The sequence below is a fragment of the Leptinotarsa decemlineata genome, unplaced genomic scaffold (assembly GCF_025532065.1).
Source record: "Leptinotarsa decemlineata unplaced genomic scaffold, Ldec_3_MD MMD2_tig00026328_RagTag_RagTag, whole genome shotgun sequence".
In the NCBI taxonomy this organism is placed as follows: domain Eukaryota; kingdom Metazoa; phylum Arthropoda; class Insecta; order Coleoptera; family Chrysomelidae; genus Leptinotarsa; species Leptinotarsa decemlineata.
This window is the reverse complement of record NW_027412688.1, coordinates 28,811,021-28,839,017: the sequence shown is the minus strand read 5'-3', so window position 1 is coordinate 28,839,017 and position 27,997 is coordinate 28,811,021. Positions and strand designations below refer to the sequence as shown.

General features: G+C 32.7%; 1 protein-coding gene across 2 annotated transcripts; it reads left to right on the top strand.

Moving 5' to 3' along the window:
- The first annotated feature begins 2 nt into the window (after window positions 1-2).
- Window positions 3-27,131, top strand: LOC111512991 (E3 ubiquitin-protein ligase TRIM33). 2 transcript variants are annotated; one of them, XM_023169247.2, is made up of 12 exons: window positions 3-630; window positions 2,476-2,683; window positions 2,747-3,007; window positions 5,583-5,693; window positions 5,764-6,071; window positions 8,909-9,301; window positions 9,367-9,533; window positions 10,504-10,903; window positions 16,492-16,972; window positions 20,005-20,188; window positions 20,245-20,397; window positions 26,187-27,131. In XM_023169247.2, exons 1-12 carry the CDS (start codon window positions 240-242, stop codon window positions 26,337-26,339), a joined length of 3,210 nt encoding a protein of 1,069 aa, XP_023025015.1. In that variant the 5' UTR covers window positions 3-239; the 3' UTR covers window positions 26,340-27,131. The 2 variants fall into 2 exon arrangements, with proteins under 2 accessions (XP_023025015.1, XP_023024951.1); XM_023169183.2 differs by having other exon boundaries at window positions 16,489-16,972.
- The last annotated feature ends 866 nt before the right edge of the window (window positions 27,132-27,997 follow it).

The window sequence follows — 27,997 nt, the reverse complement described above, 5'->3', positions numbered from 1 at the left end:
TATGAAATCGAACATAATGGAGAAAAGTGACAGAAAAGCAGCGAAGGCGTCTGCAGAAATTAAAGCTGTCATAAATGAAGACTAAATAAATAGGGCTTGAAAATAGGAAATCCCAACGGTTTCAAGACCAGCTAAGTTATGATTTATAAAGTTCCTATAAATGTTTTGTACTATTTAGGTGTAAAAGTGATTTTTCTGTGATTATAAGTTTATGACCTCTATCATTCTGAGGAAGCACCATGTCTGATATGACTGAACCAAAAGTTTTCATCAATGATCCAAATTTTATCAGCGCGTTACCAATGGAAACCACGGACCCAGAAAGCATTTTGAATCCTGAAACAGAAACTCTAACACCTGCACAGGAAATGATGATTGATCAACTACTATCTGAATCGAATGAAAACCTCGAAAATCCAAAAGACATTTCAAAAGAGGATATGTATGGGACTACGAGTGAGGAACAACACGTCGAGAGTCCTACCACAAGGGAAAGTTATACTTTCAAATGCGTTTTCTGTGATCGAGTACTGAGCGCTACCGATAATCCTAAATTACTAGAATGTTTACACAACACTTGTTCTGGGTGCATAGACAGTAGGCTATATGAACACAATGAAGGAATGCAAGGTGAGTCGACCTGTCATTTTCCAAATAGATTGTTGATTGTACATTTACTGCTGATAGTAACCTTTCTATATAACAAAATGTTTGACAATTTTGTACTTTTTTTACTTTCATATTTCTAATATTATTTTGTAGTATCTGTATTTGTGAACATTCAAATTAGAATTTGGAAAAAGTAGGACATCTGGACGTGTCCTACTTTGAAAGGAAAAGTAGGACATGTTGTGGTGAGTTGGAGTTTTTTGTTAGAATAGATGTATTAATGAAAATCTTTCACACCTGAGTATATTTCAAGATAAATAACTGTTCCAATAAAAATCATAAGTCCAGACATCTGTCTAAATTTTTGAATTCAGTGTACAATTTTTTCCAATGAATGATAAGGAAGTAAAAAAATTTATTTAAAAGTCAATGAAAATTCTCTAGCAATAAATACCAAACAGGAAAAAAATCAGAAAACCACCAATACGGAATTATGTTAAACGTGTATCTGCTCAACATGTTTTACTAAACTTACCTGTACCAACCCAGAACAGATGTTTTTCATCAGAAAAAAAATTTGATATTCATTTCTGTTATCCATGATAATACTTATACAATTTCCACTGCTGTTTTTGTACTATTCCCTCTGATGAGGGTACCACCCTCTAGTAAAATGTGTCTTGAATAAAATTTGTAAGAGTCAACAATTCATCATGTCATCTTTGTAAAAAAGTTGAGAAGTTGTAGTTATGTATAATGGTCAGTTTTTATGTATAAATGGAGTTAAATATTTGCATCAAGCATAGGTGAAATTGGATTTCTTCAGTTCAAAACTTCTTTTATGTTTGGAGATTTTCATTTTGAAATTTCTTGGAAGTCCTTTCTATATAGTCTTTTTGTAACAATAATGGAGAACATTAACATAACGAATAAGACTGGTGGTGGGTGGACATATAAAGAACAACAAGTTAAAAATGGACAAAAATAACAAATCAGGGGTTTACTAACTAACTTGTTGATTGTGCCCGAAAGTTCAACCTTTTAGAGAACAACTACGATTTCAACATGGACAACGACATATTACATACAGAAAATTAAGGGACACAAATTGAACCTGGTGGAATCTCTGGAAATCAAAAAAAGGAAACATTTAAATTTTCTATTGAACAACCAACAATATATACATTCACCATTGTTGAAAATGTTTTCATAAAATGTCAATATGTCACATATTTATAAATTAGGTACCTGTTTTCCTAGAAGTAATATTGTATAGTAATTGTTTTTTTCAAATATGCCAGAATCAATCATTTATCTAATTAAGTTTTGGCGTGAAATACCACTAATCAACATTTATAAATTACCTGTTTTTTTTAGAAGTAATAATATCTTTAAATTTTATTTTAAAATCTTCCTGTTTTACCAAAATTAATCATTTGCATTGTAAAGTTTTGTAATTACTTACTGTTATATAAAATACATTGTAGAATAGTTTGATTATCAGTTCACCTGATGAAGATAGTGTATAGTGAAATGTGTCTTGAATAAAATGTATGGTGTGAGAATTGTATAATCATCATTGATACTTATTGATTTTCATCACCTAACAGGTCAGTGTATTCATAATATAAGACAATTATGTTCCAAAAAGTAATTAGAAACCAATAAGAAACTAGTAAAATATATTTATTATTAAATAAAATCACTTTGTTCATTATGCATTAATTTGAAACCAAGTAAAAGATAGAACTCTGAGTAACCATTCACAACACCTCCCACTTACAATTTTCATGAGACTAGAACATTAATATTTATCGCATTCTTTGAAATTCAATTTTTTTAAAAAGATGATGACCTAATTTTCAGTACAAGTTGAATGTCCTTTTTGCGGAATCGTTTGCGAACCAGAACGTATAATAGAAAACCAGTTTTTACTTGAACTTGCCAACAATGAGGATTCTACGAAGAACACGGATATGAAATGCAGTAACTGCACAGACGATGCTTTTGCTACAAGTTATTGCACAGATTGTTCGGAATTCATTTGCGATAATTGTGTGCAGGCACATCAAAGGTGAGCTTTGAATTTTTTTAAAATAATTACAAACTTAATAGAAATCGACCTCTCATTTTTCAGGTTGAAAATAACAAAGGATCACACGATAAAACCGAAAGAAGATGGATTGATGGAACTCCACTCTGTCACCAATGGAGGATCGACTAGTTTGTTCTGTTCAAATCATCCGCATGAGAAACTATCATTATTTTGTGAAACTTGCGATAAGTTAACATGTCGGGATTGCCAGCTGATTGAGCATAGGGAACATAAGTACAAATTCACTAATGAAATTGCTTCGGAAGCCAAGAAATTCATTGCAGAGATGCTTAAAGATGTTGGGTAAGTTCACAATATTGGTTGCTCATTTTACCACTTCATGTAAACAGAATAACAGAATAAATTTGAGGATGCAATAATTACGGATAGTGTTAATAAGGTAAGAATAATTTTTGGTAAAGAAAGATTTTGGCTTTTTACTTCTCCATGTTTTCACAAAACATGTGGGAATCTTTCAAAGAAAGGAAGGAAGCAATCAATTAAAAAAAGTCAATTCTATACAAAGATGCGTTGATCATGTAAAGAAATAACTTTTAGACAAAAACTGGAAGAAAAGCCCTCTGTAAACAGCTACTTTCATATAAACATTGAATTACATGAAAGAAGAATACTTTCGCAACAAATACTTTTATATGAACACTGAATTATACAAAAAACACTTTTCTCTATTCAGTTTGTATTCCAAACATTCGTAATGGGATCGAATCAGATATCATTTACAGGATCCCTACATAATATAATTAATGAAAGAGGTAAAATTTCACTTACATGGAACACTGTCATCCTCACTGGTAGACATCTAATGTTTCGCAATGAGACACTTGCTTTATTGGCTCTTCAGCATCAAATCTGGATAACATAAAAAAAAACAGTCAATTCATTCATACAATTATCAATGAATAAATGATAAAATTAATGAAAGATGAGAAATAAAACTTTCTATGTCTTTTGACATGCTTTTATTTTTACTTGTATGTAACTGGCAATCCTGATCAGGATTGCCAGGATTAAATAATTTGATTACACAGTCTCTGTGTGGAAGCAGGTGAGACAGTCACACTGTCTGCGCATGCGTATATATTTTATATTAAAACAAATGGGCTTGAAATAGCAAGCCACACTAAAAAATGTAAAGTGAAAAATAGTTTAAGAAACTAAAAAAACGTGATAGTTCGTACTGGATACTCTTGCGTAAATTGAATCTATTGAAAACACTTTCCCAACACCAGAACAAAAATTATGATGTCTCAAAGCGCGTTTTGCTAACCAAGTTAGCGTCCTCACTTGATTAGCGAAACGCGCGTCTAGAGACTGTGATTTTTGTTCTGGCGTTGGGAAAGTGTTTTCAATAGATGAATAAAAAATCATGCTTTAATAGCAACACAAACTAAAAAACAATTTGAAACTAATTTTAGATTGTGTTAACATCGGTAGTAAGTCCTATGGCTAGATGTAACTAATGATTTTTAATAAGTCTGAAATCAGAATAAATCTATTCACAAAAAAATTGATATTCTTGTAAAAAAGTATGTGGTGCTAAATATCCATTGTTATAAATACTTGTTAGGAGCTGTTTGCCAGATTGGAGCCATAATAGAAATACAATTTAAAGCATCCCATGCTTTTTTACAACAATATTAATTTTTTTGTTAGAATATTCATTCTGATTTCGGACTTACTGAAAGTCAATAATTACATCAAGTCATCGGACTTATTATCGATGTTGAACACAATCTTGAATTAGTGTTGAATTATTTTTTAGTTTGTGTTGCTATTAAATTTTTTTTTCAGTTTTTTAAACTATTATTTATTTACCACTTGTATTTGTAACTAATGTTACTACAGTTTCGTTCTATAAGGACCTTTTCAAACAAATACATTTAAATGAAAGTGCCCTCATAGGACGAAACTGCAGTAACGTTAGTTACAAATACAAGTGGTAAAAAACAGATCTTCTACCACATAGTAACGGCTACATCCATTAATTTAATAATATTAATATCTCCTAAAAATATACCCCTTTCAATTTAAGTAAGAATATTTCTTACTTATCATCTTCAGATTTTTTCAACATTGGTGTTTTCCATCATGATATTGAATGCTTTCATTATTCATTTGACCATTACAATAAATATTTTTCTCAAAACAGTAGGGGATCTATAGTTTATAGCCATAAGTTAAATTACTGGGTTATTTTATAAACAGGATATAATCAACTACTCATCAAAATAGGAGACGAACCACTCAACAGGTTTAACTATATCAACTATCTAGGTCTGCATATAGACTCAAAAGTTAACTGGGAATCCTACATTGATCATCTGTATAAGACAGTTTTTCCCGCCATTGCAATACTGGGTAAAGTAGCAAAATACCCACCAGTTACACATACGAAAGCTCTCTAACACAGTGCATTCTACTCTTTCTTGACTCTTCTATGGAGTAAAACTTCCTATCATAAATTGAAGTTCCTAAAGGTCCTCAGAAACAGAACTATCCGGAAGATATTCACACTTTCTTTTTATTTTTCAATTAGCCTTCTCCACGAAACCAAGCATATGAATATTTACTCACTTACAGCTCATCAAGTTTGTGGTTTTACAAAACTGACATGTATTTGGTGAGACACGTATACAATAATTTCCTCAAGTAGTCATGCTTGAGGACTTTTTACAAGTACCTGACCACTCTTGCATTTTAAAAATTGCCTCAGAATGCTATTTGGTACCTCATATATGCATTCATCAATGAAAGTATAAAGGTTACCTGTTGAATAGAGACATAGTTAAGTTGAACATTTGGTGTGGATATACACAAAAAAATAAAATTACAGCATCAATTCTCTCATTATTTTCAGGTATAAAAGGGCTTTACTCACAAGCGCAATGAAAGTTATTGATGATCGTCAAAATCTAATCACAGATAAAAAGCAGGCTCTCGTGAAAGAAATAACACAGTTAGTTGTCAAGTGAGTATATAGATCTTTTTCAAAAAAGCAGTTATTCGTATGAACTTTGGTCATGGATATATCATTTCAGATTAACAAATACAATCAACGTTCGAGGCAAGCAGCTGGTAGCGAAACTCACAGAAGTTTGTGATTCTAAACAAAAGACGCTGCAGGAGAAGAAACTTGCTTTGGAACAGCTTTCAAAAATGACTGACCATTGCATTCAATTCACTCAACATGCTCTGTCGAATGGAAGCGATATGGCTTTGCTATATAGCAAGAAGCAAGTTACGGAGCATTTGAAGCGGATCAAGTGCAAGAGAGCTGACATTCCGAACCCGGAGATACCCGTCAGGATACATCTGGCATTGGACAAAGTTCCCGATCTGATCAAAGGTATGTGTTGAAAATTGAAATTATAATTTTAAAATAATGATGTATTATTCTATTTTCATTCATTCAAGGTCTATCTTCAGGTAAATAGAATGTTTTTCTTAGTAATTTTTTAACTACTTCAACTTGAATACAGTGACATAATAATAATAATAATAATCCCATGGGATTTTCTTCAGCCCATATGTGGACATTATGAGACTTGATAACTCCATCTCTACTGAAACTTGCTTCATCAGTGAATAAAACTCAATTAAAAATAGTCATATCCTCTCTTTGCTTGTCCATGAACCAATTGGAAGTCGTACAGGAAAATCTTCAGGTGTCGTGGCATGTACCTTCTGGATATGATATATATGAAGCAGTTGTTCCCTGATTATTTTATGAATAGTGGACTCAGATGTATGAAACTGTTCTGATAGATTTCTGATGCTCCTTGAAGGATCATCAGCAACAGCTTCAAAAATATTTTCCTCCAATACCTGTCACCCTTAAGGTGCGATCGACACGCTCGAACATTTCTCTTGCTGGTACCGTTCGATTGGGAAAATTCTCGGGATACAGGCGACCGGCTTCTGCAGCATTAAAAAACGCTCGTCCATAAAATGCATGCATATTTACATATTTATTAAATGTAAACTGTTCGGTCATATCAACAAACTTCAAAATATCCAATGGAATATTGATCTTTAGTATGGACTAACAATTTGAAAATAGGATCCATAGTATATAAAAAAATTATTATCATTACAGTACCGTATGAGAATATTGGAAATATCTTGTGAAACTTGGTAGGGATTAAACTACGATTATGAAAGTAAGTTCTGTTTGTTATAGATTCTATTAATTAGATAAGCAGGAAAACCATTATTATGAACTATTTCATATTCATATAACAAAAGTTATATGAAGTACTGTTGATATTTTGACCCCATCTATATATTCCCAAGAAGACAAGAGGAATGGGACACCCTGTATAGTAAATATTTGGCGAGAAAGCAATTATATAGGGTTAGGTTACATCTAAGTTAAGTAGGTCTACTTGACTCTCTACTGCAAGTCGTAAGGGTTTATTGTGGGTCATACATATTCACACTAGGATAAATAAGTACAGCTTCTTTACTCAGCTGTCGATGAATTCTGAAAACGTGATTCCCTTGCAAGGATTTACCAGCTTCATTAACTTCTGAACCAGTGTGGCGAGGTATCCATACCAGAGACAATTTGTTGAGTCTCCCTATTGAGAAGATTCTTATTTGGCACTTCACTATCAACTTAGACGTTACTCTGTGTGAGCCAAAATTTTTCCAAGACTGCTTGGCTGTCTTGGAAACTGTCATTTGGCCAGTTTTTCTGTTTATTTGTAGGTCCAAAAACTTGGTGTGAAGTTGAGTTTTCCAAAAAAAAAGTTTCTTTGTTGTATATCTTATAATGTGTATCAAGAGGTCATGATGTTCGTCGTCATAATGTTAATAAAGCTCAAGTTTGAATCACACCAGTCGTTCATTTCATTGATTGTTCCATGAAGTGCTGTTGTTTTTTTTATGCCATGAAATTGTGTCGTCCTGAAAAGTTTTTTTTTATTGATTTTATTATCAATGTCATTTTTATAAATTGGTCCAAGAATCGAGCTTTGGGATATGCCACATGTATATTTATATCTAACTGGTACATCTGAAACCATAATGCTCTAGATTTCTCAGCAATATTCTGTAATTTTTGGTTGATATTCTGTGAGTATTTGAAGAGTTCCAAAGTAAATTTTTCTAGGCTAGGATCGATATCAACAAGATAGTTCTGAGTTTTGAGGGGTCATTGATGTCCCTTTATAAATTTGTGTAATAATCAATGTTTTAAGGAATCCAGGAAAATCGACGGCTATGAAAGATCAATTCAAAAATTTGACTAGTACTTGAATAACCACGTCATATAAGTTTTTAAGATTTTTGGGGACATTTAGATAGCTCATTGGATTATATGTGGCACCTATGGTTTTGTTTAACAGAAACAATATTACACAAATAGTTGGTTATATCATCTGGACTCTGTGAAATATCCATATTTTTCTTATAGATTTTTCTCTGATATCGTTTATGATTGACCAGCTTTTCTTTGTTCTATTCTTTGACATCAAGTCTCCTCCTATTTGGATAATGTTCTTGTTCATTCAAATACTTTACTAGTTTTTTTAGTACTTACTGATGTTAGGATATGCAGTGCACAGAAAATGTGTAACTAAAATTTTCTAGTTCATTTTAGGAAAGGGAAACCGAATGGTTGCAGCTTAAGGTGGACTTCCAAAAAAGTGGAATTTTGAAGGATTATCAACTTATCAATTTAAGTTTCCTACTTATACATGCCTAATGATTTGATAACTTAGAAGGGGAAACTGTAACTGTTATTTCTTTGTCTTCATAGCCACTACAAATATATTCAATAATCGCTACAGAGTTGTTTGATATTCTATGAATATATTGTGACAAAAGGACTTGTATCGCTTGTTGAAGGGATGGTTTCTTATTTATATAATTCATATTAAATTCAGCTGGTATTATGGAAACCTTGTGATGTGTGTAAATACATATGTTTCTGTATAAGTTAATTTCATGTTTCATGGCTACAAATAACAGATTTCAAATTCTTTTGCAACAATGAGATCATTGAAATTTTCTTTGTAAACAAATATATATTCTGCTAAAAGTGAACTTTTCACAACCATCCTGGTACCCCCATAGGGGGAGATGAATTTAGACTGACTTCTAATAAATTTTGAAAAAAATTGTTCACAAAATCTGTGTTTTCAACCTATTACTGATTTCTTCTCCATTTTTTTTCATCAGTGATGTCTACTATTGGGCAAATTGTTGTTGACGGAAGAATTTACCCATCCCAGTCATCTTCTCCAGCCGCTTCCCTTCCTCCTCCAAGTTCCTCCAGCCCTGGGCAATGTCGACCTCCCCAACAGCCGTCACCCATGAGCCCCCATCGGCAGTTGGCCTCCCCTTCAGGATTCCAGCAAACCAGAATGCCAGGCCCTCCCCCATATTCTCAGTATCAGAGCAACAACCAGTACCAGCAATCAATAAACACTGTCCAGAATCAACAGAACATGGGGCAGGGTATGAACCATAACATGGCACAGAATATGAATACGAACCATCAAGGAATGGGACAAAATATGAGTCAAGGCATGACTCACAACTTGGGGCAAAACATGGGACAAGCAATTGGAGGTGAGTTTTTTAAATTATAACTAGTTTCTTAATTGCTAAGCAGTTTGTTCGTTTCCTTCTTACAGGTGCACGAATACCATCCATGGGTCCTCCTAGTATTAGCAGTCTTCCTCAAGCTCTGCCAATGTCTTTGGCACAACAGCTGACTATGAGCAACAGAATGCAAAGACCAGTGTTACAGAGAGCTCTCATGCCCAGAATGACAATGGGTATGAACCAACAGCAACAGCAGGTGAGTAGTAATAATGTTACTGATTATGCTTCAACTTGGAGTTTCAGCAGAAACTTGTCTCCTCCCCTCCGTAACTCAAAAAAGGACTTGTCATTGAAAATTTCAAAGAATGTGTCAATTTTTGTTTTAGTATGAAACTTCACACCATTGAAGCAGCATCCACCCTATATTTTTCTTTTATTGGCATAGGATATCAATTGAGAGATCCATCGTTTCTTTATTACCTTTGAATTTTTTATTGGTTCATTCGATATCGAGTAACTCGTTTTTAAATTTTATGTTCAAAGAAAAATCAACATTTGCTTTTGTTTTTTTTTTTATTGAGGAGAATTGATAATGAACAATAATAGAAATTAAATTACCTAACAATCAATTCAATATTCCCGGGAACATACATTTTTATACTGTAAATAAAAAATTTAACAAATAGATCTGTATCCAGGTATAATAATTGGAAGAAACACTGACACGAGTGTATTATATCTGAGGGTAACTACTTTGAAGAGGATAAAAAAATAAATTGACGAATAAATGAATATTTTTTGAGGAAAATGAAAATTTACCTTGTTTTTAACAGACAGCGTACATACCTACAACATTTTTAAATGAAGAATACTTAATGTTTTCACTTTTGAATTTAATAGGATCTTCTGAGTGTATCATATTCAATTTTTGGAAATGAACAAGTACAAAGTTTTCTCAAAAGTTGATTCTGAAAAGTTGATATTTTCCAAAAATTCCTCAATATTAAATTTTTTATATATTATTGCTCTGATATATTAGAAATGTGTAATTTGCTTTCATGCCCATTTCTCCTTCCAAATGTAAACTAAAAATAGCATTTACATGTTTATACAAGGGACTGGCCAGGAACAGAGCCTTGTGGAACGTCACATTGAACAGGTGGTTCAATACCTGATACTTCGAAGAAGATTACCTCTGACATATGTCACGTTTATATTTTATACAGGTATCGTCTTCCACTCATCCTCAAGGAATGTTACATGACCGAAGCAACTTACGTCACCTCCTCCAACCCAACAACACGAACAGCGGTGCAGGGTCCAACAGTCCCATTTACATTCAGACGGGTCCCGGTCAATATCAAGCTGTGCAACCACATTTGGCTCAGCAATTTCAAGGTAGGTTTCCCGGTCAGCAGCAGATAAGGTTCACCCAGCAGAATAACCAACTCAGAATGTTGGTGCCAACCCAGCAGAACCGAATGCCGGTTCAACAGCAACAACAGCTGCAGCAGCAGCAACAACAACATAATCAACAACAGCAACGACCTCAACCCTTTTCGGGAGGAAACGTTAGCGTTTCTGGAGGGGGTGTTAAGTGGCATATTCCTCAACAAAGTAGCTCAGGTGAGAATATAATATTTAATAATAAAGGTATTGTTTTTTTCATTTCATTAACAATACATGACAATCCAAAACAGATTAAACAATAATTTACTGCAAAGATCAAAAGCTGAAGTGCAGGCGTATGTAGATTGTTCTTCCACTTAACTATTAAAAAACTGTGTTTAGTCCTATACTAACAAAAAATCAAGAGGAAAAGAACAATTTGAAATTAAATTGGATGAGAACAACCCTCCTATTAGTTATGTAGATACATCTCAAGGGTAATGAAGTAAAGAGATAATTACTTCAGAAACACTTTCAATCATTGAAGTTGATAAAAAATCAGTCCTTATCATTATTGATATATTTCATTACCACCAATAAGTCTATCTTCGGTGAATAACTCATGTCTGCCTCCAAAAAAATCTAGGGCTGAACAATCTGCATTCAAACCTCACTTTATTACATTTCAGGTTGTGTATGGACAATCTCACATATCTCTTGACTTCACCCTACCTTTTGACGAACATACAGTTTTGAAGTTATGTATCTTGATAATATGAAATCAATCAAATCAAACTGTACTTTATTGTCCAAGAATAATTATTCTTATTGACAAAGTGAGTAGATAACAATGAAGTGGATATCCACTGTGTCCAATACATATGAGAGAAAAAAAATATGAAAATATAAAATGTAAAGATGAATAATTATATATACATATATATATATATATATATATATATATATATATATATATATATATATATATATATATATATATATATATATATATATATATATATACATATATACACATATATACTCACATATACACACACATATGTATAAATAAAATATGTGCATATAAAATGTCCATATAAATAAACACAACCATGACAAATAGAATGATGACATTCACTCACATATATTCGAAACTAATTACAAAACAATATCTAGACATGAAGTTGATACCTATATCTTTATGCAAATATAAATGATTAAAAATGGTCATTGTAATATTCCTGCAGGTCATAATACGCTTTTGAAATGAGAAATACTTTTATCTCCTTCCTGTATTTTTTTTTTATTTCCGATTGCTTTAAAATGTTCAGGCAAATGATTGTACATTTTTTTGCTTTCGTATATTATTGAATTTTTAATTTGAGTCGACCTAGGTATTGGCAGGGAGATATGGCAGTTATTTCTGGTGTGCCTGGGATTTAATGGGTTATCATTCGATAAATGTCGGTTGTGAATCAAGCATACAGTCTCCATAATGAAAAGGCATGTAAGCGAAAGAATTTGATGCTTGATGAATAGTGGTCTACAGTGATCCCTTGCTTTGGCCTTGTACAAATAACGGATTGCTCTCTTTTGTAGAATGAACACAGAATTCCATAAGGTTTTCCTACAAAAACCCCAAAAGGGTAGTCCGTATCTAATATGGGATTCTATGAGTGAAAAATATGTGTTTCTGCCAATAGCTGTACCAAGCTCGTTTGTCACTACTCTAATAGCATAGCATAACAGCCCGATGCTAGTCTTTTTTTCAAGGACGTTATATGTTCCTCAAACCCTAACTTTCTGTCAATGTGTATACCCAGGAATTTAGTGCTCGTTTTGTTTTCTACTTGATGTGTTCCTGAGACCAAGTTTTCAAATTCGAATTTGAAGGTAATTATATTAGTTTTTTCCACATTGAAACAAAGATTATTTGAGTTACACCAAGATTCGATTTCGCTGAGTTCATTGGAAATAACTGTTTTTAGAACATCCACATTTTTTCCATGCCATAGGATAGTGGTATCGTCCGCAAATAATGTGAATCTTCCTGTGATTGGTAAATATGTTAGATCATTAAGGTATAATAGAAACAATATTGGTCCGAGTACCGATCCCTGAGGAACTCCTGATTTGACAGGAGAATAATCCGAACACTTTCCGGAAATTTTCACAATTTGTTTCCTGTCACTAAGATATGATTCAAACCATTTGTAGACAATACCCCTGAATCCATAATGATGCAGTTTACTCAGCAGTACTCTGTGATTCACGCAATCAAATGCTTTTGAAAAATCACAGAATACCGCTGCAACCACCTCGCCGTGATTCAGGCTGAGATAGACATTTTCAAGAAAAGAAAATATAGCGTCAGTAGTGCTTTTCGAATTTTGAAAACCGAATTGACATTGCGACAATATGTTATATTTCTGTAAGAACTTCATCATTCTCTGTTTAACGAGTTTTTCTATGATCTTCGATAGTGTGGACAAAAGGGAAATTGGACGGTAATTTGATGGATCGTCATTTGCACCACCTTTGTGAAGTGGGATTACTAATGCTTCTTTCAAAAAGGATGGAAAAATCCCCAATTCGAAGGACTTATTTATACATTCTGCCAGGATATGTAGTGCAGTATCAGGTAAACTTTCGAATATATTCACGGAGATTTCATCTATTTCTCCCGATTTCTTATTTTTTAATTGTTTGAATGTTTCTCTCAGTTCGTGAATATCAGTTGGCCCCATGAAAAAGTTATATGGAAGTTCATTTTGAAGGTAATTTAAAGGATCAGTATGATTATCCAAGTTTGCGGTGATTTTTTCAGCTATTGTGCAGTAATAATTGTTGAGAAAATCTGGGTCAATATTAATAGGAGGTGATAAAGAATTATTTTTTCCCCTCAAATCATTTGCTATTTCCCAGTGTTCTCTTGGTGTGTTTCGGCTTTTTTCGAATCTGGATTTATAGTATTTTTCTTTAGCGCTTTTGATAACATCTCTATAAATTCTTCTATACTTGTTGAAATATGTCGAGAGAAATTCACTATTATTATATTTCCTGAACATATGCAATGATCTCAAGTTTTTGGCTGATATTCGGATACCGTTGGTAATCCACGGTTTTTTGCATGATTTTTTTAATTTTCGCATCGGGAAACTGTCATTGAAAAGCTGAATCAATTGTCTATGAAACATCGATAGAGCTTCAGTCGGATTAGGACTAATCCTCCAGTGTGTATTCTCACAACTATTTTGGAAATTATTGAAATTTTCCTTGCTATATATTCTGCCATATTTTTTTTAGAGCTTTCTTTGTGAGTATTCAATGAAATGGAGAAAGTAACAGCCTCATGATCAGAAAGACCTGCAGGATTAACTGAAGCAGTGACATCGTCAATGAAGTTAGTACATACATAGTCAATTGTACTAGCTGAATATTGAGACACTCTAGTAGGTTCTTTTACATGCATCGAAAAGTTAAATGATAGGAGTAAGTTGTTTAAATCATGAAATTCTCTTGATTTTGTATCAGAATAATTTATATTAAAGTCGCCAGATACTATAATTTTGGCATGAATAGATAATTGCGATAATAGATTTTCGAGACTGTCCAAAAAAGCTTTTAAATCAGTGCCAGGTGCTCTGCAGATGCATACAATATAGAGATTATTTGAACTGTTATAAACAATGGAAAACTCGAATATTTTTTCCGTGAGCAAGTAGTTGAATTTAGATATGTTTTCAAGTGGAAATATATCAGTAACTTTTTTGTTTACCAATATCATGGTACCTCCATGTGTAGTAATCTGGCGGTTGAATCTGGATGCAACAATATAGTTAGGTACGAAACAGTGTTCCTTCATATTCAGCCAGTGTTCAGTGACCAGGACCAGGTTTGGCCAATTTAGAGATTCAGCGAATATAAGAAGTTCGTCAATTTTATTCCTTATTGACTGGATGTTTAGTAGGAGAAGTGAAAAGATAAGGTTGTCTTTTCTTGTCAGTTTAATTGTTTTTGTTTCAGTCAACCGTACACTATTAATATTTGTTTCTTCTATCAATCTTTGGGAGCTACTTGACTTAGGCGGGGATATAAAAAATGCTGTCCCTTTTTCAAGTTTTCTAGATTGGTGGGCGATTTGTTACTTTCATGTCTTACTTCATATTCATGTTTTGTAGAGACTGTAGTGTTTTCCATTCTTCCTTGATCATCCTTTTTGGTAAATTCCATCATCGAATTGATGTGCATCAAGATAGCTGTGGCCAAGTGCCATTTTCCAATGTTGTTCACTTGCCCATTCCGATTTAAGTTTGATTTTCTCAGAGTCGAATTACAGTTGAAGAAGTGCGATGTACTCAATTTGTTGGAAAATACTTTCTTCATGAAGTATAAGTTGTTTTCATATATTTCTGAGTTTAAATTTTGTCGATAATAATGGTATGGTTGAGAGATAACAATTGTATTTGTGTGTTTTGACTTCATAATGAATTCCTCAATGAGGTGTACATTTGCCATACTTGGCCATAACAAGACTGTGTCCAACTTAGTGAAATGTCGTGAGTTATGGAGTGCCGTTTGAACTAGTACTTTGTCAGGTGCACCTGGTTTTAAGAAAGACTGAATGTGGAAGTTATGAGACCGTCTGTTGAAGCTATTTGATAGATTTCTACCTTGAGATCCTGATATAAATAATATCTTTGGTTTTTGATGATTCTTGGATTCCAATCTAGAGTGAGTTTTGGGTGTATTCGGCATAGGAACCGATGTTATTTTCGTTTCATTTAGAAGGCTTTTTGAGGTAGAAACACAATTTGTTTTACACCAATAAATATTTCTACTTGTGCATGTATCGGTTTCTTTGGTTTGTGTATATTTCTGTACTAAGTGGTTGGATGTTTGGGTGGAAATTGATATTGTTGATTTGTTTTGGAATGTTTCTAAGCTATGTTTGAGTTCACTTATATACTGCTTTGCTTCTTCTATACGCTTTTCTTGATTTTTTATCATTTCATTTGCTTCGTCTTCGGATTTGAGAGCTTCCTGCATAAAGAAGTCCATCTCCTGTTTCATTTTGTTGATGTGTCTATCTTTTGCTACACGATCCTCTGAGAGTTCCTCTATCGTGTTTTCCAAAATACTAATTTCAAGATCACGTTCATTGATGGGATGTTGTTTTTTTAACGTATCATCACAGCATATAATTTGATGATCCTTCAAGAATTTAAAATTGTTTTTGTTTCTCTGTACACATGCTTTATGAAAAATGTGGAAGCATATCGTACAGATGTAATATGAAGGAACGGGTTTGGTTTTGCAGCATTTGAAGTTGACCATTGTAAGTTATGGTTAATATTTATTCAGGTCAACTTAGTTGATTTTCAGTACGCCACTGGATTAATTCATGTGATAGGAGAGTGTTCTTAGATATAGTGTTTTTCGTTATTGTTTTTATAACGATTGTCGCTACTTTTTATACGCACATTCCTTTTTTGCTGCTGAGTTGCCTTCCTTGATAGAATTTGGTTGTTTAACTTTCACCACACCTATTATGCACTTTTCACAAAGGATTACCATCAGGAAGTTGATCTCGCTTATGAGTCTTTATCCGCTGAGTATTTTGGTATACAATTCAACTAATAATTCCTACTAATGCATTTACTACCACGATTATTAAGAGACGTTTGTAGCAAGTCAACCGTCTTGTCGTGAATATAAATAGTTATTGCTATCGATTCAAAATTTTCACCATTGTATTCTGGATGATAGGCTCTGGCAAAATATATAAAAAAATACACAAATTTATATTCGCTCATTTTCAGCAGCAGCTAACAATGGCAACAATCGTAACATGACCCTTCCTACAATTAACGATAACTTCAAAATCACTCTGCGCCAGCAAACACCAAACGATCCAAACAAAAACACTCCGGCCACAGTTACTTCGACTATTCCCAAAACGCCAAGTCCCAATCACATCCAAGGCAAGTCTGACACGGAACGCAACCTTGATAAATTCTGTGAAGACTCTGTCAAAGATCTCATGGCCACCATCGCTAAACTGGACTCGAATGGAGTGCAAGTTTTGGCCGAAGGTAGACAGAAAGGGGGTTCGCCCCACGTGGACAGCTCCACCGGCGACTCTGGTCCAGGACCGAAGATCAAATCCGAACTGTCTGAGACCAGCAAAGACGATCCTAATGAAGATTGGTGCGCTGTTTGCATGGACGGGGGGGAATTGGTGTGTTGCGATAAGTGTCCCAAGGTGTTCCACCAGTACTGCCACATTCCCAATTTGAGCGTGGAGTAAGTAGAACTGTATAATAATAGTAAATGAATGAATGAATCTTTGTTGAATAGAAAATTGATCCTAATATACATATAATTGAAAAAGAAGAAGAAAAAAAAACACGTCACAATAAAATTACATAATGAAATTATTGAAGAACCATCAATTTTATCAAATATATTTAATGATTATTTTGTAAACATGCCAAAGGAAACAATAGGAAATATATACAACACCTAAATCATCGAATTGAATATCCACAAAATAATTTTCAAACAGAGAGTATGTTTGTTCAATATGTTTCTGAGATAGATGTTCTCAATGTTATATAATATAAAATTTAAAATAAGCCCTCTTGTGGTTATGATGGAATTTCAGCTGTAATATTGAAAACAATTACAGAATATATAGTTAAACCTCTCACTCACGTGATTAATAAGTCTCTTGAGGGCGGGATATTCCCAACAAAATTGAAAACTTCATTAGTGTCTCCTATTGGAAACACATGTAATTTCACTGAATTCCAAAGTTCTTTACTTGATTACCTTACCAAAAATGCATTTTATAGTACTGAAGAATTTCTTCAACACTAGCTATTATTGTGTAGTCACTTTATTTTACTTGTACAAATAATAATAATAAAAAAAAATTAGATTTCACAATTTTAACTAATTTAAGCTACTTGCATATATTATCTGTCACTGTTCTTGCATCTTTTTATTATGTCTACTTAACTTCTAATAACATGTATATATACACTAACTATAGATAAGCACAGCTGCTTTATGTTCGGTTCTGACTAGTCTGATAAAGTTTTATACTGTATGTACCACATGTATAAAATCTTTTAATGATGAATAAATTTCTATTCTATTCTATTCTATTCTATTTTAAAGAAAGGTAATCCATCTGACATAGCTAATTATAGACCAATCCCTATTCCATCAGTAATATCAAAAGTAATTGAATATGTGGTTCTAAATCAACTGGTATCGTTTTTAGAGAGGAACAAAGTTATTATGGATAATCATCATGGTTTTCGTAGCCAATACTCTATCTACTACAACACCAATTATCTCCTTCTATGAGAAAGTATTAATAGCTACTGAGAAGGGTGAAAATCTAACAGGAATATTTTGTGATTTAAGTCGAGCTTTTGATTGTGTTCAACACGAAACTCTGCTTGATAAGTTATATAAATTTGGTATAAGAGGTAAAATTCATGACTGGTTTAGCTCGTATCTGAAAGGACGGAAACAAATTGTGAAAATCTCTCATTGTGGTAAAACATCTTGGTCATCTCCTCAAAGGAATGACATTGGGGTACCTCAAGGCTCCATTCTGGGACCAATACTATTCGTCTTATATATTAATGAGCTACCTCTGATCTAAACTGATGCGTTCACTACATTGTATGCAGATGACTCAACGCTACTTTTAACAGGAGAAAACTCTGAAATTCTGAAAACAAAAATTTACACCACAATGCACAACTTTTCAGTCTGGTCTTCTGATATGTCTCTTCTTTTTAATACAAACAAAACAAATTGTATAACTTTTCATACTCATCAAAACAAAAACGTACCGCCATTAAATATCAACGTTAATAACACATGCATTTATAGTACTGAAAGTGTTAAATTTCTTGGAATTTTTTTGGACGAAGACTTATCATTTCGAACTCACTGTCTACAGCTTTCTAAGACACTGAACTCAAAATGTTACCAAATCAGAAATCTTAGATATACATTGAATTTGAATCATCTCCGTTCATTCTATTTTGCAGAAGTTCAATCAAGAATTAACTATGGTATTGCAGTCTGGGGTGGATCAGCATATGCACAAAATGTTTTTCTGGCTCAAAAGCGCATTATTAGATGTATTGCTAGAGTCTCATTTAACCATAGTTGTCGTGACCTTTTCAAAAACATGAGGATTTTAACAGTTAGTGGTATTTTCATTTAAGAACTTTTGAAGAATATCCACAAAGCTTGTGACGACCATATGCGTGTAGATGAACTACACAATTATGATACTAGACAGAATGGCAAATATTGTGTTACCTTCAGACGCTTAAATATTAGCTTAAATTCACCTACTGTACTTGGCTTAAGACTCTATAATCGACTTCCACAAAGATATAGATTCTTTTCAAACCGGAAATTTTTTATTGAAGTGAAAAAGATACTAATTGACCTGTGTCCCTACTCCTTAGAAGATTATTATGAATTAGTTTTTTAAAGAACAACCTGTAAACATGTATTATTTCACTATCCTATGTTAATTGTATTTTGTCTGCAATCCTTGTTATGCATGTACATAATTTATTTTATTTTATCATTTCACTCACTGTACTTTGTTGTATGACTATATGTTTTTTGACTTGTCCTGTAGCTGTATTTGCTTGAATGGATAAATAAAGAATTGAATTGAAAAAAAACCGCAACCCGCAAGGGCTTATTATTATTTCAATAAGTTTATCAATATGTATATCCCATTTTATATGAATGTCAAAATGAACACCAAGGTACTTCATTTGCATAGTTTATTTTATTTGTGTATTCTTTATAGAAATATTTAATGTAATATCTTGCTTATTTTTTTGATGAAACGTAATAAATTCAGTTTTATTTGGGTAAACTGAAAGAAAATTTGAGTAAAGCCATTTTTCAAAAAGTTTCAAATCAACATTAATTGTATTTTCTATAATAGTTGGGTTTTTATTTGCAAATAAAAGTCTGTATTGTCTGCATATATAGTACACTTACATATTGATTTGATTTGGCAAATATTTTGTAAGTATAATAGGTACAGAATTGGACCCAAAACTGAGCCCTGAGGAACGCCTTTATTTATTAAATGTCTGCCAGAAGTCACTTCATTTATTATTAATTGTATTATGTATTTTGTTTTTTAAATATTCTCTGCTGTCATTATCTATTCGTTTTTATAAGATGCTTTCATCCTCTCATTTCATTGATCTGCCACAAATATAATGATGTTTCTTGAAATAGTGATAGATGTTAACTTATTTCTCGTAAATTTTCAGGGAAAACGATACATGGCAGTGTTTACTTTGCATGAATTTTGCCGACATCCCAGAAAGTATCTTGTCTGAGAAAAAAGATGGTGAACTCAGTGTCAGAGAGAGAAAGATAGCAGAGAGACTCGTGCTTGAATTGTACTGCCAGTATGATCCTAGCCTTCCTTTCAGAGAAATCATCGGGCCTGAGGTAACGTTTTCTGTTATAATTATCCAATACATTTATAGTATTCTTATACTTTTCAGAACGAAGAATACCATTCCATCATAAAGCAGCCTATTGCTTTAGATACGATCAGGCAGAAATTGAATTGGAGTGCAGACAACCACTACAGGCAAATGGAAGAGTTAGTGAGAGATGTACGATTGATGTTCAAAAATGCATATACCTACAATACGGTGAGTTGTTTTCTTCAATCTTCGCTTTTATTCCAATATCATTACAGCTGCAGGAGGTTTATAGAAAAATTAATTTCACTCTTAGGTTGTATTGACTGTATAAAATACATTCTTACATGTAACAGTTGGGCTGGAAAGTTTGAAGGCCAACATTAAAAAAAAATCACAAAATTTGATCTTATTATTCAATATAGTTGCCTTCAAGGGTGATAAAATGATTATAGCGGTCATACAATTTTTTGATACCATTTTCATAGAACGATTTGTCTTTACCATTGAAATAGACCTTAGTTTCGAAGATTACCTCTTCGTCAGCCCTAAATTTCTTACCAGCGGACATCGTCTTGCCATCCGACCGTTGCGCCTTTGCACGCTTTGAGGTTTGTTCACCACTTGAAGTCAACTCAGATGACAATCGCTTTAATTCTGGTGTGGAATGATGTAGCCATGTTTCATCCATTGTCACATATTACACACAACATTTGTTTTTTTATTGTGGGACAGCTTCAAACACTGCTCCGAATAATCAATTCACTGTTGTTTTTGGTCAATTGTGGGCCTGTGCGGCACCCTCTTTGAACAGAGCTTTCACACACCCAAATATTCATGCACGATATATCCAACACGTTTTTTTGATATCTTTGGAGCCTCAGCTATCTCAATCAACTTCACTCTGTGGTTATCCAAAGTTATTTTCAACACACAAAATTCCTTTTCTGATCATTTTCTTCAAACTAACAGAAGTTGCTTCACTCAAAATGTTCTATCCCACAAACTAATAGTCCGACAGCTGTGAAATTTGTACACGATTCTTTTGAGGGTTAGGGTTAACTAAAAATATGGATTTGACACTAGTAGTGCCATCTGTGTTTTAGCCTACCAATTTTTCAGCCCACCTAATAATACCTACATGTAATACTTGTTGAAATCAATTTCAAAATTGGAACCTGTTTTAGTAATTCTGTATCAATACTCTTCTTTGGGTGATGACAGTCATCACCCGAAGGCGATTGTGGATACTAATAATTGAAATGTCGTGTAGTAACTTGATTTGAAATCCTTTTTAATTTGTTTAATATCTTTCTTGTCTAATTTTTTGCTTACTTTTTCAATCATATTAGACAATGGAAATCTGAACTAGTAAAATTCACAATACAAATTTTTTAAAAACAATTAATGTATACATTTTATGAAATTGAATATTGATCTATATGTATATTCAAATGAGCGAAATACTTAGAAGGCATAAAATTATGCAATTCAAACGTCAATGATTCCATTAAGATTGTAATTATTCTTCTAGAGTATATAAGCATTGTTTGATAAGATAATCCTTTATAGCACCTTCAAACTTCTTAAAACAGGTTTTTTTAGTCTTTCTGATAATTTTTTTTCTGATGGAGTCTTAAATTGGGGATTTCTTATTTGGTCATTTTTTGTTGTGTTCATGTGTCTTGATGGTAATTAATTGTTTATGTATCTCTACTAGAATATTGAATAAACAGGCAATGACGGCAATGACATTATATCAAAACCAAGAAAATGAGTTAACATTGTTCATTGTAGGGTTCATTAGCCATTGGAGTAAGGGTTTTCTTCTATCGAATAAAAACAGTATTGCATTAAGATGAGTTTCCACATTCATCATACTATGGTATGATGAATGTGACAATAACATCGCTTCAGTTTTGTTTGCGTTCAATTTTAAATTATTATAAAACCACATTTCTGTTTCATATTTTAGCTTTTCTGTTGTTTCGGCTTTCAGAGCATATAAGGGTAATGTCAACAGCAAATGATACCAACATTCAGTAGTTTGTAATAATTCAAATATGTCGTTTATATAGGTTATAAATCTTCCCCAAGATCCACAATCTGACTCTTGAAAGTCAATCATGAAATTAAATGTCTTTGTGAAAGCTATTTTCCGGGTTTCGTCTTTATTTAAGAACCCAAATGTTAAAGTCTATTCAGAATGTTCAATAAAAGTAACTACATACTTTTAATTATTTTTGGCCCTTTTAAAATACACCTAGAATGTCTAAAAAATTGTTATTGTGTACAGAATCAATTTATATCATTTTATGCAGCAAGGAAATTTGAATTCTCAAAAGAAACAAGTAGGTATTTTCTTTTTTCAAGTGCTACTTGATATAGGATGTATATGAAGAAATACTAAATATTGAAAAAAATCATCATTAAAAATTATCTCTAGAATAGAACTCAATAATATCTGTGTGTATGTGTGAATGTTGATTGATAACTTTGGTATGATCTTTGTTCTCTATTTAAAAATTGATAACTGTTGAGCTTACATGAATGAGTAATTAATGCCATGTGATGTCTTGCTAAGCAAGCATTTATATTCATATATATATATATATATATATATATATATATATATATATACAGGTCTTTCTGAGCTCCCTCAAATATCTCAAGCACATGCTCCCTTGTTTTCAAATGTCAATTTTCTGGTAATTGTTTTTTTTTTTTTTTCAAAAATCTTGCAAAAATTAAATATTCCCCTTTCAATATTTTATCTGTTATAGTTTATCAAAGAATCTATATATAAGGTTGTTCCAAAAGTTTTGTCCGTTTTTATGAGTCCACTCCAAACTGTAATATCTCGGTGAATAGTTATTGTTTGCTCGGGATTCGATGAAATCGACGAAGGCTGTTTTTGTTTGGTTCTACCGATAAGAAAGTTATCGAAGTGCTTGAAAAAACTAGTCAGTTGACGAGAGGTCTGAGGAGTTTCAGACGTTGATACATGAAACGTGCGGACAGGCGTTGTTATGGAGCAAGATCGGACCTCTTGTCCTCACAATAGGACTCTGCTGTGATGGTTTGGCCTGGTTGCAGAAAGTTATAATCAAATCAAAATATACTTTATTGTCCGAAGATTTGCATCTTATTGACATAGTCCAAGAAATACAATGTTGATAGGTATAGAAAAAGTACTAAAAAAAGAATAAATCTAGTATATCTGTAGCAGAGAGGTAAACAGTGGTAACTCCACTTTTAAACAGAACTGAGTTAATACCTGTTCCAGACTTCACCCTTTTAACTTGTTATTGTGGTAAAATATCGTAAGTCACGTTATGTTGGTTGCATACATTTTTAAGTTTTGAAATTGTAGTATCTCCATAATTGAATAGGGTAAACAAACTTATCTCCTTCGACACTCAGGGCCGCGCCGACCCCCCACAGCGCCTGTGTGCTTAACCTATGAGGCGGCTCTTTTTTTCACGAATCTTCATGTATCGACTTATGTTTTTCTATTATTTGTTAATTTTAACTGTGTGGACCCTTAACTTGACTATTTTTGATTCAACAAATAATTTGTTTTATTGCATGGTATGGGATGAATCAGAAGCTGGGAGAGGGGGTAATGAAATCGCATCTGCATTAATTAAATGGGCTGAAAGTGTTATTGCTGATTCTACCATAGAACACTTAATTATATGGTCAGATAATTGCCCCAGTCAGAACTGTAACGTTATTATGCTGCTCACGTATCTATGGTTATTAAAAGTTTGTCCAAATTTAAAATCTGTTGAACATAAGTTTTTACTGAGGGGTCACACACACATGGAAGCTGATCATGTTCACCCGCCAATTGAAAGATCTTTACGGGAGCAACCAACTATGGAAATATGTACTCCTTGGGACTGGCAACAATTATTTAGGTCAACAGGTGCAACTGTCATAAAACTAGAGCTTTCTGATTTTAAACATGTTGACTACTTGTACAATCAACCAAAATCCCCTTTTATTAATAAGAAGAGAAATACTGAAAAAAACATTTCTGATATCACATGTTGTTAATTTCCAAGTTGAAGCTGATCATCCTAGCACTATATTTTACAAAGTAAATTACGAGGATGAAAAATTTAAAACACTAAACGTCATGAGATCTATTCGAAATCCAATACAATTGCCGGATGAATTACCTAGTCTTCGCAGTAATTTAAAAAGAATAAGAAAGAAAAAGCATGATTATTTAATAATAAGTTTGGAATGGATCCCTAAACAATTTCATTTGTTTTATAATAACCTTCCGATTTGCAAAAAGAAAGATGAAGTTAGTTCTGATGAGGAGGATTCTCTATAAATTTTCTTTAATTCAATTCCTAATTTTTTAAAAATAACATATTTTTTTTAAATGTTTCACGTATTAATAATGTTACTGATATAAAATAAAACTAGTTTTGCATTATAAGAGGTCAGTTTTTATATTTACCTGTGTTTTCAAACAGAGGTAAAAAATCCAAAAGTAGATTACAGGTAAATATTATTGAACTAATAATAAAAGTTTTTAAAAAGGCCCCTTCAATTCAATTGATATACCATAAGAACATCGTCACACATTGTGAAAAAAGTATTCAAAAGTTAAAGTGAATTGTCATTTGCAATTGTTTTCTCCATTATTCAATATTTTCATTAATGGACATACAATGTTTTACCTCTCTGCTACAGATATATAAATATATAAAAGTTCTAAAAATGTATAGATAAAATACCACCATGTATAAAGTGATGGTACAAAGAATAAATTGCTAATATATTGTTTAAAGGATTCGCTAAAATACTCTTCCAACTATAATAGGGTCTATCAACAAGTAGGATTCTCACCGCCTTTTTCAAAATGAATGTTTCTTAAATTTGCAGATCTTATTTCTGTTAGTAAATGATTGAACAATTTACCACCATTATAGTATATGGAATCCTTGATTAAATTCGAAGTTGGGATGGAAAGTCTAAAGGTATAATTGCTATTGAGAGTAGCATAAGGAGTAGAAGCAAAGTTGAACTTCGATTTATGTTTGTAAAGAAGGCAAACCGTCTCTAAGATAAAAAGTACGATGACTGTTAACATTTTATTGGCAGTGAACAAATTCCTGCGCGATTCTCTGGGTTTGACTTTACAGAGACATCTTAGTGCCCTCTTCTGTAATATCAATACAGATTCAATAAGTGCATCGTAAACGGTCTTTGCGACATGGAAACCCAACTCATTTGAAACCACTCTAAGTGCATAACATCCTGAGGAGATCTTACTCTTCAGTTGTTTAAGATGTTCATAAAATTTCAGCCTATTATCAATGAATACACTGAGAAACTGTGATACACCAGATTCAATGGCCCTGTTCTCCGAGAGTTCCGTTGTCCTCACCATTTGACTCCGACCTGAAAGGTACGATTCGAACCAAGTGTTCACAATCAAACGCCCTTGAAATATCGCACACCAGTTGCTGACCAGTTTATACCACAACACAATACATTACATTAAAACAGACAAAACCTTTGAAAAATCCTAATAAATAACTCCTGACTTCAGCCCAACAACTCAGTTTGTATTATTCGTTATTTTTATCAAAGCAAAAGAATAAACCCAAATATATTTATGTTTAATACTCAACTGTGCTGTTCACCTTCGTTTTTTTTTTAAATTTTCAGTAGTTTAATAAAAAACATGTTCAATATAAGAAAAATGAGTTAAATTCATTTCACATGAATTCTGTCTAACTCTCAAAGGAAGAAAGTGGGACAGTGTAAATGGAGCTTTCCTGGGACTCTTTATATATGAAGTATACACAATAATAATGTTTAAGATTCGTAGTTGCACTTCTCAACTTCATACGTTGACCAACAGATTCTACCAAATTTACAATTGAAAAAAAATCGCATGTTCTTAGCTCCTTGATTATTTTCTCCTGAAACTAATTTACGTCATTTACTAATGGAATCTTCTTCAGTTGGTATATAGTTTTGAAATTCTTTAGGTGGACAGCCAGGTCTACTTAGATGCAAAAACATTGGAAAAATTCTTTGATGAACAACTTGAGAAATTTCTACCAGAATATGCTTACATGTTCGATGAAGACGACGTCCAACAACCCCCTACCAAGAAATTTCGGAGGATAATAAGTGACTGACAAATTGTTCACGGGGCAAATAACACTGTTTATTTTTCCCTATAACATTAAGTTCGAGTGTGAAGGTTTTTTTGAAGATAAATATTTTTGCAGCCTTCGCCTCGGATGGTTTTGAAAATAATGCTGGAGCAACGTTATGATTATTTGATTTGTCTGTGAAATTCTCAGTTCTCGAACCATTTGTCAGTGTCTGACTGATTGTTAAAATCTATTTGACCCGTGAACAAGTATGCAGAAAATGTAGCGTTAGGAAATCAGAATTTGTTTTTTATAAAAATTTCCTAGGTTATTTATTATATTGTTTTATTAGAATGTTATGTCATGTTTTAATGATGTTATTTAATGTTAGCATTCACGATTTTCTAGAGTAAAATATACAAGGTGTGAGGGATATACTCCTCCTAATACCCAGTTGACATCCCGTATCAAATTATGTAAAGTCATAATAGGATTTAGTAAAGCCTTCATAAGGTTTGTTCAGGAATCAGTTCTTAATTTTTTTTTACAGTAAATTAATCTGGTTTAGCTATATTTGAAAGAATGTTGAAGAGGACCGAGTTAACATTTATTCCTCATATCATCAACAGCTGAAATTAGGACTACTATCCCTATCTCCTTGTATGAATATGATATAAATATATATACGTATATATTTATAAATATATATTTCATTATAGTGATCATGGTATTTATACGATATTCATAATCCATTTAAATATAGTTATATACTGTGTAGAATGCATATCTTCTTGAAACAGATATATGAATCAATATACATGGTGGGCAGAGCGATTTTTGTGGTTTTATATTATTTTTATAGGAGCTACTTTTAGAAATTCCAGAAAATGCATTTGTGTGTAGTGTACATAGTAATTTTGACCCTTTGGTATAATAATTAGGTACTTATATGTTCTCTTTGAAGGCAAAAAGTGAAAAAGATCTTAAACGTTTGAGAAATATTTACATTATTTGTTATGAAAAAATTCACTGCACTTTCTGTTAGTTCTGTGACTTTCTTTTTCATGATTATTCTAATAACTAGAGAAATTCAGAGAGAGTTATATTGACAATCCTTTTGGGAACAAAACATTAAGAAACATTGTTTTCATTTTGAATCAAGTGTGGTATTTTTTTTGAGTTTTTTTCATAAAACCAACAGTCTAGTTGCGTTAAGAGCACTGCATTAAGAACTTCTTTAAAAATATTGCCTTGTCTCTTTTTCCAAGCTTGTATATCAACCAGCATCCGCTAATGCTCACGTTTCAACCTTTTCTGATCATCCTCAAGACACCCATTTTCAAATACACAGTTGAAATATTTCCATTTGCGAAATTTTATTTTGTATTCTAGTTAACCTCTAAATAAACATTTTTTCACGACAATTAAAATAGAAGTTGAGTTACAAACATTTTTATAAAACGTACGTCATTTAATTTTGCATTTTTCGATTGAATCGTACTTATGCTTAGGATAGAACATTCCAAATATTCAATTACTTTTGATTCTCGATGACACTGATAAAGTTCTTATATAAGAAAGAAAAACCCTTCTAAAGTTAAAAATCAACAACACATAATTTTTCTGACGACTGTATCGAGGAGATACCTTGAAACCAGTCTGTAGGTGATCTACTCAAATAATTTCAGCATGGTCCTGCT

Bases quoted from the DNA above. Each gene is read 5' to 3' on its own strand.
- LOC111512991 (XM_023169183.2), top strand. From the start codon at position 240: ATGTCTGATATGACTGAACCAAAAGTTTTCATCAATGATCCAAATTTT. The intron at 16,973-20,004 runs GTAAGTAGAACT...GTAAATTTTCAG, and splicing joins ATTCCCAATTTGAGCGTGGA to GGAAAACGATACATGGCAGT. The intron at 20,398-26,186 runs GTGAGTTGTTTT...GAAATTCTTTAG, and splicing joins ATGCATATACCTACAATACG to GTGGACAGCCAGGTCTACTT.